This window comes from Schistocerca piceifrons, chromosome 5, assembly GCF_021461385.2.
Source record: "Schistocerca piceifrons isolate TAMUIC-IGC-003096 chromosome 5, iqSchPice1.1, whole genome shotgun sequence".
NCBI lineage: Eukaryota > Metazoa > Arthropoda > Insecta > Orthoptera > Acrididae > Schistocerca > Schistocerca piceifrons.
This window is the reverse complement of record NC_060142.1, coordinates 258,451,886-258,466,694: the sequence shown is the minus strand read 5'-3', so window position 1 is coordinate 258,466,694 and position 14,809 is coordinate 258,451,886. Positions and strand designations below refer to the sequence as shown.

The window sequence follows — 14,809 nt, the reverse complement described above, 5'->3', positions numbered from 1 at the left end:
TCGAGCTTGTGAGGTTACTTCTAATTGCAGCACCATAAGAGACTTGTAGACTGACAATTCTCTTCTTTGTTAAGTCTGTTTTTACCTCCCAGTGGCTTCCCATCCTCTAGTAGCTTGCCTTTATTGCCTGCAACAAGTCTTCGGAGTCGTCTACCCTCCCTCTTCTGAATATGACCTAAGCACTCCAGTTTCTCAATAGTGCAATCTTTTCCATAGGGCTGACTTTCAACTACATTATGAAAGCACTAGAGTCTCCATCTCCTAAATACTGTACATATTTTATTCCATACTTTTTGCAAAGATCTATGGAAAATGAATTTCATACCTGCAGCTTCCATCCCATCACTGGAGCCTGCATAATTTCTGCTACAAACAACTTTATGGGCTTCCTGCCAATCTGCTTCTTTACCTGCATCAATATATTTCTGGTGCACGGAACATGCAGAACAATATTTAGACATCACCTCTAAGTCCAATACTTTTCCAGTGTCGACACTAATGGTTGTTTAAACTCCATGCAGTGAAGTATGCCCCCTCTTCATCCAGGAACTGTCGCAGAAAACTGCTATATCGTTGCTATTAGTTGCTTCACAATTTTCTTGAATTGCCCCCAGGACTGCCATTTTCATGCTCTCTTCACTTCTGCAACTGCATTGAGGAGAGCAGTATTCATTTCAGAAAATTTTAGGGGAGGACCAGGCATGTTCATAATACCACATAAAAGGTTTCCACCATCTCTCCCAAGCCCTATACATCTTGGCTCATCTCATATTGGCTTCAGAGATTCTATTACTGACCTTGGTCTGTCAGCATCACAGTTTTGACACAAAATGTGCAATGTGCAAACCAAACCAACTCTCTTTCCATAATCAACCAAATCCACATTTCCTCCACAAACAGAACACTTGCAGGCTTTTCTAAGTGCTTCTGTCATCATTTCCAGATCCACAATTCTGAAACCTGTATTTCTGTCATGATTTCTTTCTTCTGACACAATACTTTGAGACAAGCTAATGTTTTCATCTGCAGGCCCGACCCTAACCTCAATGTCAATTTTTCGCTTTATATTGGAAATATGGGACTTACTATATTTTTTAAATACTTTACCAGGAATAGGCACTGTAAAAAGGGATCAACAGAATCAACCTTGCAAAAAGAATGGCACAATAAATCAAGCGTCACTAATTCCACTGAACAGCACAAAACTTGTTTACAACACTCCACAGCCTTCTATACCAAACTGATTGAACCAGAAAATGGCTCCACAGCCTTAATTACAACACTTCTGTTATGTATACAAAAAAAAAAAAAATCAGTCTTCTAAAGCTATATTTTCCAGGTTCACAGGCCAAATTCTGCAATAAAATTTTTCCTCCATTTGGTACATTGAAAAGTGGGCTTCGTGCATTACATTGCTTAGGGTTTTAATTTTTTCATGCCATTTGTAGTTCGAATTTCAAGGAAAAAATTTGGGATAATAATCTCAATTATATTTACTATCAAATAAGGAAATAAAAATAATTTGTAAATTTTTCATTATTTCTGCCACTGTCTCTCCTTAAAGATTCACAAAAACTGTATCATATAATCTATGGAACTATTAAAATGTGTTCACATAGAAGTGAACCCTTAGTCAGATGTGTCATTGAAGACTAAAAATCATTTTCCCTTCACTGATTAACATGGTACAAGAATGATACAGAAATAAAAACATTACAATTTTGTAAATTTTTCAGAAAAGGGAGAGATAACAAAAGGCAGTTTTATATCACTTACAATGGAACATTCAGATTCAGTAGTTGAATTCACAGTATTCTCACCTTTTCACAGAACCATCATTGATTGCCCACTCTGTGACATGAGCATCCGCACCGCCACTATACAAATGCGAGCCCGAAGACCAAGATAAGCATGTAACAGAGCCGCTGTGGCCACCCTGTAACTGTGCTTCCACATCTCCCACTGCAATGCTATAGAGTAGCACATTACCTGCAGTTGTTCCCATTGCGATTATGTCTACATTTTTTTCTGCAGATTCTAATGAAGACTTCGAACGGCGCTTCTTCTTTGAAGATACCTGCACAGGAGATGCATTTTTGAGATCACTCTCCAATAAGAATGTACGAGTAGAAGAAAAAGCAAAAAAGAAAGTTAAGAACTGTAATTAATTCCCAAAACATCTATCACTGCTCTACACTAATACCTTCAACAAGACTTCCTTCATATCCAGAAATACAAACAACTTGAGTCAGCAGCATTCAAAACTTCAAATAAAAGAACTGGTGAATACATTTCATACACTGGCAATACACCACCACTTGAATTTATATGAAAACCTGACACCTATATGTCAATGGGCAAAATGTACTACATATGAACCAGCTTTCTGCAATGTCAGAGTCGCTGACAAAATAATTGGTACAAAATCCAATAAGTACATACTAACAAGGTGGTTAATTGGCTGGTGAGGTGTCTGAAAGAAATCACCTTAGAAGATTTACGAATGTGGTAAAGTACAAAGCAGTTCTATGGAATTAACTAATCTGTCTGTAGCTTCACACATACTAGCATCAAATCATAATCGTTAAGTCATTGGTTATATCTTCCTAGTAGTATATTTTTTACTTTCATATTTGTTAACAAATGAAAATGTTAAAACAAATACGGAATATTCTTAGTAAAATTAACATTTTATTTTTGTTAACTATTCACATCAAAATTTGAGTCTGCTTTTAACAGTAAATTAAAATCTGGAACAAAAATGCACATCATCAAATAGAAAGTTATATACATATATATCATAGAAAGACATTGCTTGGAAATCTAATCGTTAAAGGAAATTTTTCTTCTTGCTGCTTTTGAGAACTGTGCTTTATTCCTTTACATAATTTATGTCTGGGAACTGAACTTCAAATCCTTTAAGTATGAGGGAAGATCACAAAGTAACACACAATTTTACTACCAAAAAGTTTAATAGGTAACAAAACAACAACAACAAAAATCACAAATGAACTCTACCTATATTTCTACACAGTCACCAACATTCTCAACACATTTCTCCCATCGTGGTACCAGTTTCAATATGCCCTTTTCATAGAAGTCCATTTGATTTGAGTATACCACCTGTGGACTGCTGGTTTCACTTGCGCCTAAGCCGCAAAGCTCTGGCCAGCCAGGAATTTCTTCATGGGACCAAACAGATTAAAGTCCGAAGGTGCAAGGCTAGGACTGTTTGGTGGTTGCTGGAGCACCTCCCACCCAAATTTTCGAACAAACAAAAGCAGCAAAATGGGGGTAAAGCATTGTCAAGAAATCTGCCATCACCAGAATTAATGTTGTGGCATTTGCCACAAAGAGCACAACGCAATTTAACCAAAGTTTTAATGTAAGCTGCAGTTTTTACAGTGGTCCCTTGCTCAGCAAAATCCACCAACAACACACTATACATATCCCAGAACACTGTCACAAGCACTTTCCTAGCAGACCGAGTCGCCCTGGGTTTTTTGGACTGGACAAACAGCACGTTCCCTCTTCATAGATGTGTGTCTGGTTTTGGACATGTAGCGGCAGAACCACAACTCATCATCAGTGATAGTTCCTTACACAAAGACATGCCCTTCTGTGGTGTAACATGTTCACTGATCCAAACACGTTATGTTCTTCGGCACACAGTGAGCACCAACTTTACAAAATTTCAAAGTGTCACAAACAATACCGTACACGACACCACGGGGGATGTTTAACTGCACCTGTAAGGTTAGCAATTGCACATGCCGGTCATTCAGAATTGCTGCCTCAATGGCTCCGACAGTTACCTGTCACCCAGTGCGTGGTGAATCACTAAGATTTATACAGCTCTCTTGGAAGAACACAAATCACCTGGAGACAATGCTACCATTCATACAGTCATTCCCATATACGCCACCTATGTCCATGTGAATTTCACTCAGTTCACACACTTGAGCTGACAAATATCAAACCACCCTTCGCTGCTCTACATAAGCTGACGACAGTAACATGCATGCCATGTTTGTTTTGTAATTCAGGTTTCTCTTGCTAGGGCTGCACATGAAAACAAAACTCTCTCTATAGTGCAAACTTCAAACTATAGCATCATGAAGTTTCAAAATTCCAGTTGCAACAAAAGGTGGGGAAAAAATTATTGTGTGTTACTTTCCAATTCTCCTTCATATAAAGAAAATCAAGAAGGACCAGTCTGTAAAGTACTCCTGTACATATCACAGGGATATTCCTTCACATACCTCATTATTAACACAATATCCAACTCCACCCTAACTGAAGGTCGCTTGAAATTAATTTACACAACAGAATTGAATATAAGTACTTTTCTTGACCAATTCCAGTAATACTGCTTTCTGCGTCCATATACACAAACATTAATGGGTCAATCATCGTGAATGAAGATCAGGATGCAGAAAAATGGAAGCTAAGACAATTAAAATGAGTAATAAAAATTGCTCACTACATTAGAAATTCCTTCAGAAAATTTTTTGGTAAAAGCAAAGTTAAGACACCATCCAATATAGCACACAATGACACAGGTAAATAAGTCATAAGTAAAGGTAAAAATCGTAAAGTCACAAACATGTTTTAAATATCTTATGAACATTTACTTGATGTGCTCAATAGCAAAAAAATAAGTTATAGGGGTAATATGTAACTTGGGGCTTGTTATGACTACATTAACTTTCAAACAAGCCATAAGAAATAAGGAATTTCTCTATGGAAAAATGCCATGGAGCAAGCCAAAAATTGTTCCATCAACTAGAAAATTCATGACATAAATAAGATGACAAGTCAACAAGTTCATTAGAGTGTGAGTACAAAGCTTAGATAAAACAAGAATGGAGGATTAAATTAGCAGTGTCTTTCTGCGAGGAACTATTCTGACTTTCACCTTACTTGGTTTAGAGTGATAAGAAGCAAATCTGGAATTTAAACTTCTATATCACCTAGCTCGACAAGTTAGTTTCATGTTCCTGAGATGGTCAACCTGGGCCAATCTTGACAACCATGCTGTCATCATCAGATCTCATGCTTTAAAATTTTTAACATATTGTCCACCACAGTCTAAAGTTGCTTAGCACTGAATAAGCCCTTCCCACTACCTAGGAGATCAGAACAGGTTGGAATGTCGAGAGAGAGAGAGAGAGAGAGAGAGAGAGAGAGAGAGAGAGAGAGTGTGTCACTCAACTACATGGTTATGAGCCAACTGATTGCAAATGTTCACCTACTTGCCCTCAAGGTCTAGCACATCAGGATAGCAGGTCTTAGGTGTAATTCCTAGCCAGGAAAGAGACTTACTTTATTCATGGACTTTGTGTTTTGTGTTGTCCTCGTCATTTCATCTCATCTTTTCATAGACGGTCAAGTTACCGAAGTGGTGTCAAATATTTAAGATTTGCACTCTCCCACCCAGTATTGCCAAATGATCATTCATCCAGAATAATTATACTTGTGAAATCCTACAATTACATGCTCAAAATGTTCCTTCAGCATGACGGTCCTACTACACAACTGATATCGTTCCAATGGAAAATTTCTCTCTTCTGTTATTTCCCCATGCAATGCAGCCAACTCCAATTTGGTCACTTAACATTGATAGTGGTTCTACATCTAAAACTGTACAACACTATTTCTTCCTTCATCCTTTCCCTATAACCTGCAGACGAAAATTTTTAAGTAGAGTGAAATAAAACATAAAAAATTCAGTATGAAAAAGGAAGTTGCTACTCACCGTATAGCGGAGGAGCTGAATCGCAGGTAGGCACAGCAAAAAAGACTGTTACAAATAAAGCTTTCGACCAGCAAGGCCTTCGTCAAAATTAGACAACAGACACACAAGTGCGTGCACGCGCACACACAGTCATGCAAATGCAACTCATACACACAACTGCAATCCCTGACAACTGAAACCACACTGTGAGCTGCAGCACCTGTGCATGATGTGAGTGGCAACTGGGTGGGGTTAAGAGGCTGGGGTGGGGAGGGGGACAATGAAGTGGAGAGAGGGTGGGGCAGCTGTATGTAGTTGGGAGGTTAGACTGAGGGCAGGGGAGAGGTGAGGGGTGACGAGGGAGGGGGCGGGGGAGAATTAAAAAGACTGGGTGTATTGGTGGAATAACAGCTGTGTCGTGCTGTAATGGGAACAGCCTTTGATGGGATAGGTGATGTTTGTGACTGGGCTGGAATAGGTGGTGGTGGTGGTCGTGGTGGTGGTGGGAGGATGTATGGGACACGTTTTGCATCTAGGTCTATTACAGTCATACGAGCCATGAGCTAAGGGATTGGGAGCAGGGGTTGTGCAGGGATGGACGAGTATGTTGTATAGGTTTGTTGGATGGCAGAATAGGGGTGGCAGAATAGGGGTGGGAAGGATAGTGAGCACAACGTTTCTCATTCCAGGGCAGGATGATAGTCAAAATCCAAGTGGGGAACATAATTCAGTTGCTTCAGTCCTGAGTGTTACTGAGTTACGAGGGGAATGATGCTCTGTGGGTGGATGGTGAGACTTTGGGAGGTGGGGGGAGACTAAAGATAAGGCAAGGGAGATTTGTTTTTGTACAAGGATGGGACGATAATTACGGTCCATGATGCTCTGTCTATTTTGAGAGGGACCACTTGTCACTGCAGATGCGACAGCCACAGGTGGCTAAGCTGTACAGAAGGGACTCCTTGGTATGGAATGGTTGGCAGCTACCGAAGTGGAGGTTTGATAGGGACGGGGATATTGATTTAGCCATCTTCGAGATGGAGGTCAACATCTAGGAAGGTGGCTTGTTGGGCTGAGTAGGACCACGTGAAGCAAGTGGGAGAGAAGCAGTTGATGATCTGAAGGAAAATAGATAGGGTGTCCTCACCCTTGATCCAGATCGCAAAGATGTCATCAATGAATCTAAACCAGGTGAGGGGTTTTGGATTGATTGTTTGATTCCTCTAGACGGCCCAGGAATACGTTGGCCTAGGATGGTGCCATGCGGGTGCCCATAGCTGTACCCCATATTTGTTTGTAGGCAATGCCTTCAGAAGAGTAATTAAGGGCGAGGATATAGTTGGGCATGCCAGCTAGGAAAGAGGCTGTTGTCCTGGAATCCATCGCGCATCGGGAAAGGTACTGTTCAATAGTGGTAAGGCCATAGGCATTGGGGATGTTAGTGTAAAGGGAGGTCGCATCAATAGTGATGAGCACCTTGTGGTAAAGAGACAGGAACTGTGGAGAGTCACTGGAGGAAATGGGTAGTATATATAATTCTGGATAGTTAATGGGGGGGGGCGATTTTGGGGCAGTGGGGGTGGATCACAGTTAGATCGCGATCCACCGTCACTGCCCCCAAATCACCCTGTTAAATTTCCAGAATTTCTTAACCTCAAACCTTGCCTCACCATCATTCCCAAACCCCTCAACATGCAGGCCAATCTTACATTCACAGAAAGAAAAGCAGTCCACCACCTAAAAACTGGTCCCGACCTGATAATCCTACCTGCGGACAACAGCTCGACCACTGTTGTATTGAACTGCAAGGATTACCTAGAAGAAGAACTCTGCCAGCTGTCACATTCATCCACCTACAAACTTTGCCATAATAACCCCATTCCACAAATTCAGCAGGATCTCAAGTAACTCCTCAAATCCTTAGGCCCATCCCACATCCTCTCCCTGGAGTCCCTCTCTCTTCTCATCCGCACTTCTCCCCACACCCCTACTTTCTACATGCTTCCTAAGGTCCATAAACCCAACCAACCAAGATGCCCCATTGTGGCCGGTTACTGTGCCTCCACTGGGAGAACCTCTGTTCTTGTAGACCAACACCTTGAACCTATTACCCAGAATCTACCCTCCTATGAAAAAAATATACCACCAATTTCCTACAACGACTCTCCACAGTTCCTGCCCCTTTACCACAAGGTGCCCTGCTTGTCATTATTAATGCCATTTATACTAACATCCCTAATGCCAATGGCCTTACTGCTTTGAACACTACCTTTCCCAATGCCCAACGGAATCCAAATCAACAACCTCCCTCCTCGTCACCATGAGCAAAGGTATCCTCACCCATAATTGCTTCTCCTTTGGAGACATTATCTACAAACAAATCCAGCGTATGGCTATGGGCACCCCCAAGACACCATCCTATGCAAACCTATTCCTGGGCCATCTAGAGGAATCCTTCCTAAACAACCAGAATCCCAAACCCCTCACCTGGTTCAAATTCACAGATGACATCTTTGTGATGTGGATCAAGGGTGAGGTCACCCTATCCACATTACTCCAAAACCTCTAAAGCTTCCCCTCATTTGCTTCATCTGGTCCTACTCAGCCCAACAAGCCACCTTCCTAGATGCAGGCCTCCACCTCAATGATGGCTATGTTAGTACCTCCGTCCATATCAAACCTGCTAACAACCAACAATACCTTCACTTCGACAGCTGACCCCCTCCTGTTCCATACCAAGATGTCTCTTCCATACAGCCTAGCCACGAAATATACCGAGCATCTCACTGAAGCCTTCAGAGACCATAATTATCCTGCCATCCTTGTACAAAAACAAATCTCCTGAGCCTTATCTTTCCAGTCTGTCACCCCCCCCCCCCCCCAAGTCTCACCGTTCAGCCACTGAGGAGCATTCCCCTCTTAACTCAGTACCACTCAGGACTGGAGCAACTGAATTACAATCACCGCCTGAATTTTGACTACTTCTTGTCATGCCCTGAGATTCAAAATGACATGCCCACTATCCTTCTCACCCCTCCCACAGTGGTATTCTGCTGTCCCAGCAACCTACAAAATATACTCAGCCATCCATACACAATCCCTGCTCCCAACCCCTTATCTCATGACTCATATCCCTCTAATAGACCTAGATGCAAGACATGTCCCATGCATCCTCCCACACCACCTACTTCAGTCTGGTCACAAGCATCACCTATCCCATCGAAGACAGGGATACCTGTGAAACCAGTCATGTGGTCCACAAGCTCAGCTGCAACCACTGTGGTGCATTCAATGTGGGCGTGACAACCATCAAGCTGTCTGCACGAATGGCCACCGACAAACTGTGGCCAAGAAACAAGTGGCCCACCCTGATGTTGAGCACACTGCCCAACATGACATCCTTCATTTCAATGACTGCTTCCCAGCCTGTGCCATATAGATCCTTCCCACTGACACCACCTTTTCTGACTTGTGCAGGTGGGAACTTTCCCGGGAATATACTGTATGTTCCCAAACCCTCCTGGCTTCAACCTTCGTTACTCATTGTCCTCACCCATCCAGCCCCTTCCCCGTTCCCATTCCAGTGTGTCACAGCCATCATTCCACCATCACACCCAGTCTTTTTACTACTCCTTTTCCACCCCCCCTCCCCCAACCTGTCCCCTGCCCTCCGTCTATCCCGCATATCATCCCGACTGCACACAGCTGCTCCTAACTCTCTCCACCTTGTTCCTGTGCACTCCCCGGCAGCACTTCACTGTCTCCCCCCCCCCCCCCTCCTCAGCCGCCTCCTTACCACAACCCAGTCGCCGCTCCCATCATGCACTGGTGTTGCAGCTCACAGTGTGGCTTCAGTTTCCAGATACTGCAATCGAGGGTGAGAGTTGCATTAGCATGACAGTGTGTGTGTGTGTGTGTGTGTGTGTGTGTGTGTGTGTGACGGAGGGGTGGGAGGGGGCGGGGGGGGGGGGGGGGGTGCGTTGTTGTCAAAAGCCATGCTGGCTGAAAGCTTAATTTGTGGCAGTCTTTTTGTCGTACCAATCTGCAACTTAGCACCTCTGCTATATGGTGAGTAGCAACTTTCCTTTTCATAATACTGTTACATTCCACCGAGGATTTATCATTGTTTGGTAAAAATTGCATTGCTATATAAAAATAATTTTCAAATTACCAGGTATCCTCTGTTCTCAATATACTCTTGTATTAACAAAACATGTTCAGAATTTAAATTTTAGATCATTTGATGTGACGTGTATAAAAAATCTATAGCTATACAAACACTAATGGATCCTGCAGCTGCTAAATACCCAAGGGCAACGTCATCTTCGCTGCAGTACTTTGAAACTTTCTGACTAAAACTGAAAGTTCCAAATAAACAATTTCTATTTTTGGTGTATTTGGAATGATCATGTTCTAAACATTACTATGTTTCAGATAATTAGGCAAAAAAGGGGGAGAGGGAGGCAGGGGAGGGGGGGGGGGAGAGAGTGAGAGAGAGAGAGAGAGAGAGAGAGAGAGAGAGAGAGAGAGAGAGAGAGAGAGAGACCTCTCTGAGGACGTTTGTACAAAAATATATTTTCCTTTAGAAAGCACTAGTTTACAATCAAGATTTGTTACCTGTTATACACTATAAATACTGCCAACAAAGAATATAGAGGATAGGTGGTTAGTTATTGAAACTAGGCATCCCTTACTGCACGACACTGTAGAAGAATATAATACTTAATACTACATATACCGTATTGTTTGACCTGTGGCGTCACATCATGGTTTTTAAGGTGGTTGTGATGACAGACTGCTCTACAGTGCAGTCAGAGGTCTAGCATAGATTAGAAGGCGGTTGTTTGTGAGCTGGCAATTCAATGCAGCAGAATATTACTTTAAACCTCCGAGTACCCACCAGGCCTACTAAATTAGCTAGGTAGACGACAACTCATCCACTTTCAAAAGTCTCAATTTCCTGAAAATACATAATATAATTTGTTCCTAATATGTTTGCTGTCTGGATTTGGGAGAACAGCAAAAACTTGCTCAAACTCTGCATAGGGTACATCTTTCTCATCAACTCTCAAAACCCCTACAGACTGCATACGGGTATTCACAATGTGTGTTTCTCCATCATCTTCAACAGCCCTCTGTGCAACTGTAGCATACCTGTATCTGGCCAATTTTCTTTTTGTAGTGTGACTTTTGGCATTATATTTTCCACAGCTGGTCCTGAACCTAAATTCTTCAAAATTGTGTGTCTGCCAGTCTTCAAGATAAGTCTGTTCATCACTAATCTCAGAATCTGAATACATGAGAGAATGTAAACTAGGTGCAAGTTGAAAAACTTTATTTCAATATTTGGATATTCTTGCATCTTCCTTTACTATCATATTCATGGAATGTTCCACAAGCTAACTCTTTTCTCAGTTGCTGGATCTACAATGAACTTTATTACTCCATGTCAAATAACTGCCAGCTCATTCTATCACTTATAAAATAGTTTTGTACTTTGAGCAGATTACCACCTTGCAAGTTCAAAAGATAAAGTTTTCTTGTTTATTTGGAAGATTGTTTTGCTACCTTTTTAGGCAACAATTCCCAGGCGAGCTTTCTTCATAACTGCTGATTTTTTAATAGTTTGGAAGGACGCACCTCCTTTACAGCTTTGCCAAAAGAATGAAGACATTTATATGTTGTCAGGGAAGTACTGGTCTCAAACTTATCCTCAGTCAGTACAGATTTTAGTTTAATCCTGTACTTTCTTTTACTTTCACGTTCCTTCTTGTGAGGTTTAACTGAATATTTTTCATGCGAGGGTACCATTATCTTCATGTTCACCAACCTTTTTTCTTTATGGGTGTTGTATTGGCTGGCAACTTTTCTCATATGCACTGCCAACATTTTCCCTCCATTTTCTGAATGAACGATAAGTCACTATTAATGTAAACCAGTGAGGCACTAATAACACCAACTAACGTAACTCAAAAATTACAGGAAGTGTTGAATGGTTTACATTTTAGTACCATCCAAACAGCTGGGATACCACATGTCATCTTTGACATTTAATGTAACAGGGTGTATACACGGAGGGGGGGGGGGGAGGATCGAAATTTTTCCCAGGTGAAAATATCCCTTGGAACTGTAAACATCAATTCCTTGGGTGGCAAAGGTTTTATTAAGCACTTCCCAGCTATTTGGGAAACAAAACCAAGCAAAAAAATGTGTTAGGGCAGATCTTCGATATGCAGCTACAAGTATACTGCATACTATCGTATTAAGATTACAGAAGTGTAAATATAAAGTCCACCAAACATAGCACGTTAGTACCCAAAGCACTAAAATCCAGATTGTGATGTGCTTTTGTCCACCAACCACAGCTCACATCAACATTATCTCACCAGCAAATAGAAGAAGATATTCCAACATAGGACACCTGATGTAGCCAGCCAACAGCTACATCGCTGTTAAGTAGAACAGATACACAATAGGAAAAGTTTATGGTATAAATTAACTACAAGAAAAACTAAGCTTTCACATATAATACTATTTTTTTCTTTTTTGTGGGCATTATCCTTTAAGATATAGAGGGTGAGTAAAAAAAAAAAAAACTTCATATGGACATATGCCCTATTCCAAATGGTTTCCAAGATAGAACACATTTAATATCACTTTTGTACGTCTTTCTTTAATAACTCTAAAACCGCACCCTCCAGCAAAACGTGTTGCCATACAAAATTAAACTATATTAAATTTCCTACGAAAAAGGTCCCATTCATTTTTTTTCTCTAGAACTAATGGTTTGTGTGAAGAGAGCACGGAAATGTTGAAAAACTCGCTCGATGCACATGCGCTGTAGCTTACATAGTTTTTGTAGGCCAATTTGAGGTAGAGGTAGCTTCCCCACTTGATAGACCACGAGTTTCCCACATCAAACTGTTCGTTTCAACTTCCTACCTCAATATGGACTACAAAAATATGTAAGCTTCAACACATGCACGTCTAGCGATTTTTCAACATTCTCGCGCTCTCTTCGTACAAGCCATTAGTTCTAGAGAAAAAAATGAACAGGACCTTTTTGTAGGAAATTTGATATAGTTTAATTTTGTACTGTGACATGTTTTCACTGGAGGGTGCAATTTTCGAGTTATTCAAGAAAAACGTACAGAAGTGATATTAAACGAGTTATATCTCGGAAACCATTTGGAATAGGGCATACGCCCATATGAAGTTTTTTGTTCAGGATCACTAATACTATCACCCTTTAAAGCATGTACCTTTCCTCCTGACTCACCTTGTATCAAACACAAATGTGCCAGTAAAATTTTAAATGACGACATAAATTTCTAGTTTTCTGGGGCCGAAATTCTTCTAATTGACTGGCCCTCAAAGTGTTACGCTTTGAATGAGAGTCAATCGCTCTGTGATGTAAGAAATTCATCACACATTTTCACACTTAACATAATTCATCTTGCATAAAAGGAAATTTACTTTGAAAGTAACACTCCTCAGACCACCATTTGGAATATTTTCCCACGACCTGTTATAAATATAAACTTCTGATACATGGTGCTCATTGAAAGCAGTTGTTCTGAAGTATTGAATAGTCTTCGTCCTGAAGCCTTTGACATTTGCTGTCGGGGGACACTTATGTGCGCACTGTGTTTTGTTGCAAGTTTTACACTGGTGTTTCTCTCTTGTTTATATTTTATTGCCACAGTAGTGGGCTAACAAAAAATTGTTTGTTAGAGTATCATTTCTTACCTGCCAAAATTACACAAATTTAACTTGAAACTAAGACAAAGAAAAATTCCTGGGATTCTAAAACATTCCCCGATTATTCACAGTTTTCTCCCAGATGAAAAGTACCCATGTTTTTCCCAGATCTCCCGGAAAGTATACACCCTGTGTAACTGTATTGTGTGATATCATCAAGGTGAGGCATGCCAGAAATGGACTGTGTTTGCAGAAGGCTTGTTGGATAGAAAGTGTCACTTACTAGTATGGTATTTTTGTTTCTCAATTGTTTGTCACTGATTTTAGTGAACCACTAGATTTTGTGTTATGTGTTTCTCAGTGCTTTCAGAGTTTGTTTTTGTTGCCTAGCAAGTGAGTTTCTTAATGTCATTAGTTGCTGGCTACTGAGCTGTGTAAGTAAAGTAAAATGCCAACGGCGTGTTTTTGCTTCTTTTTTGTTAGGTTGATTTTTGACGATTTCATGTACATCATTTTTGGATGAATATTTGTTTGGAATGGCGTCATGACTGTTATTGTCCCGTATTTAGTTTGACCTTCCTCAAAACCCCCACTTCCCGTGGTTGTCCTCTTGGCTTCATTTTATTGCTGGAGTTAAACATTTCATGTGTTACTGATGTTTATTCACTGGTGTAATGATTAACACTGAGGTCACCATACTGAATACGCTTGAAGTAGCGGTGCCCCTCATCTTGATGATGTCATGGTTCAAAGCCGACTGGTAGTATCCCAACTTTCGATAATCTGCAAAGATCTGTCACATGTGGGCCAAAACTACTTTCAACATTTATACTTCGCCATGTACATATTAAACACTGCTTTATAGAACAGTAGATATTTTTATTTGGTTGTCTCATGTGTAACCTAAAATAAAAGAACTGCAGTCACTGGAACTGTTATGAATGCTCAGTTACATTATAAAGTTTTTCGCCCCCCCTCCCCCCCACAGGCTGTACACTAAATGCATAGCTGTTTCTGTAAATTAGTTGCATATTGCTTAATATCTCACCTTTCTTTAACTGAAGTTTATCCACAAGATAAGGTCCTGGTCTTTAATCTTAACAAGTGAAACCAATGGCTGGAACCTAAATTTAAATGGTTCCCAATATAAAAAGCAAATTTGTTGTCTTCCATCCTCACCTACAGAAGAGCCAACATCATTTAACTAGCCTATTACCTCAATTTTGTAATTTTTTATATTTTTCCAGGAATAAAATTTTACTTTTGTAGATTCAGAAAACTACGACAAATTCAATTAAAAATATCATGCTCAGTTGCTCTTGAAATCACCCAATGGCCTTGCTGTTGGAACCATACAGAAATTTTCCTGAAATG

General features: G+C 40.7%; 1 protein-coding gene across 1 annotated transcript in view; it reads right to left on the bottom strand.

The window, feature by feature from the left end:
• The window catches only part of LOC124798637 (WD repeat-containing protein 43), a 92,167-nt gene that overhangs the window by 71,838 nt on the left and 5,520 nt on the right, over positions 1 to 14,809 (bottom strand). Inside the window, exon 2 of the mRNA XM_047262121.1 lies at positions 1,821 to 2,077. Within this exon, the coding sequence (XP_047118077.1) occupies positions 1,821 to 2,077 (257 nt within the window). The remainder of the gene's footprint in view (positions 1 to 1,820; positions 2,078 to 14,809) is intronic.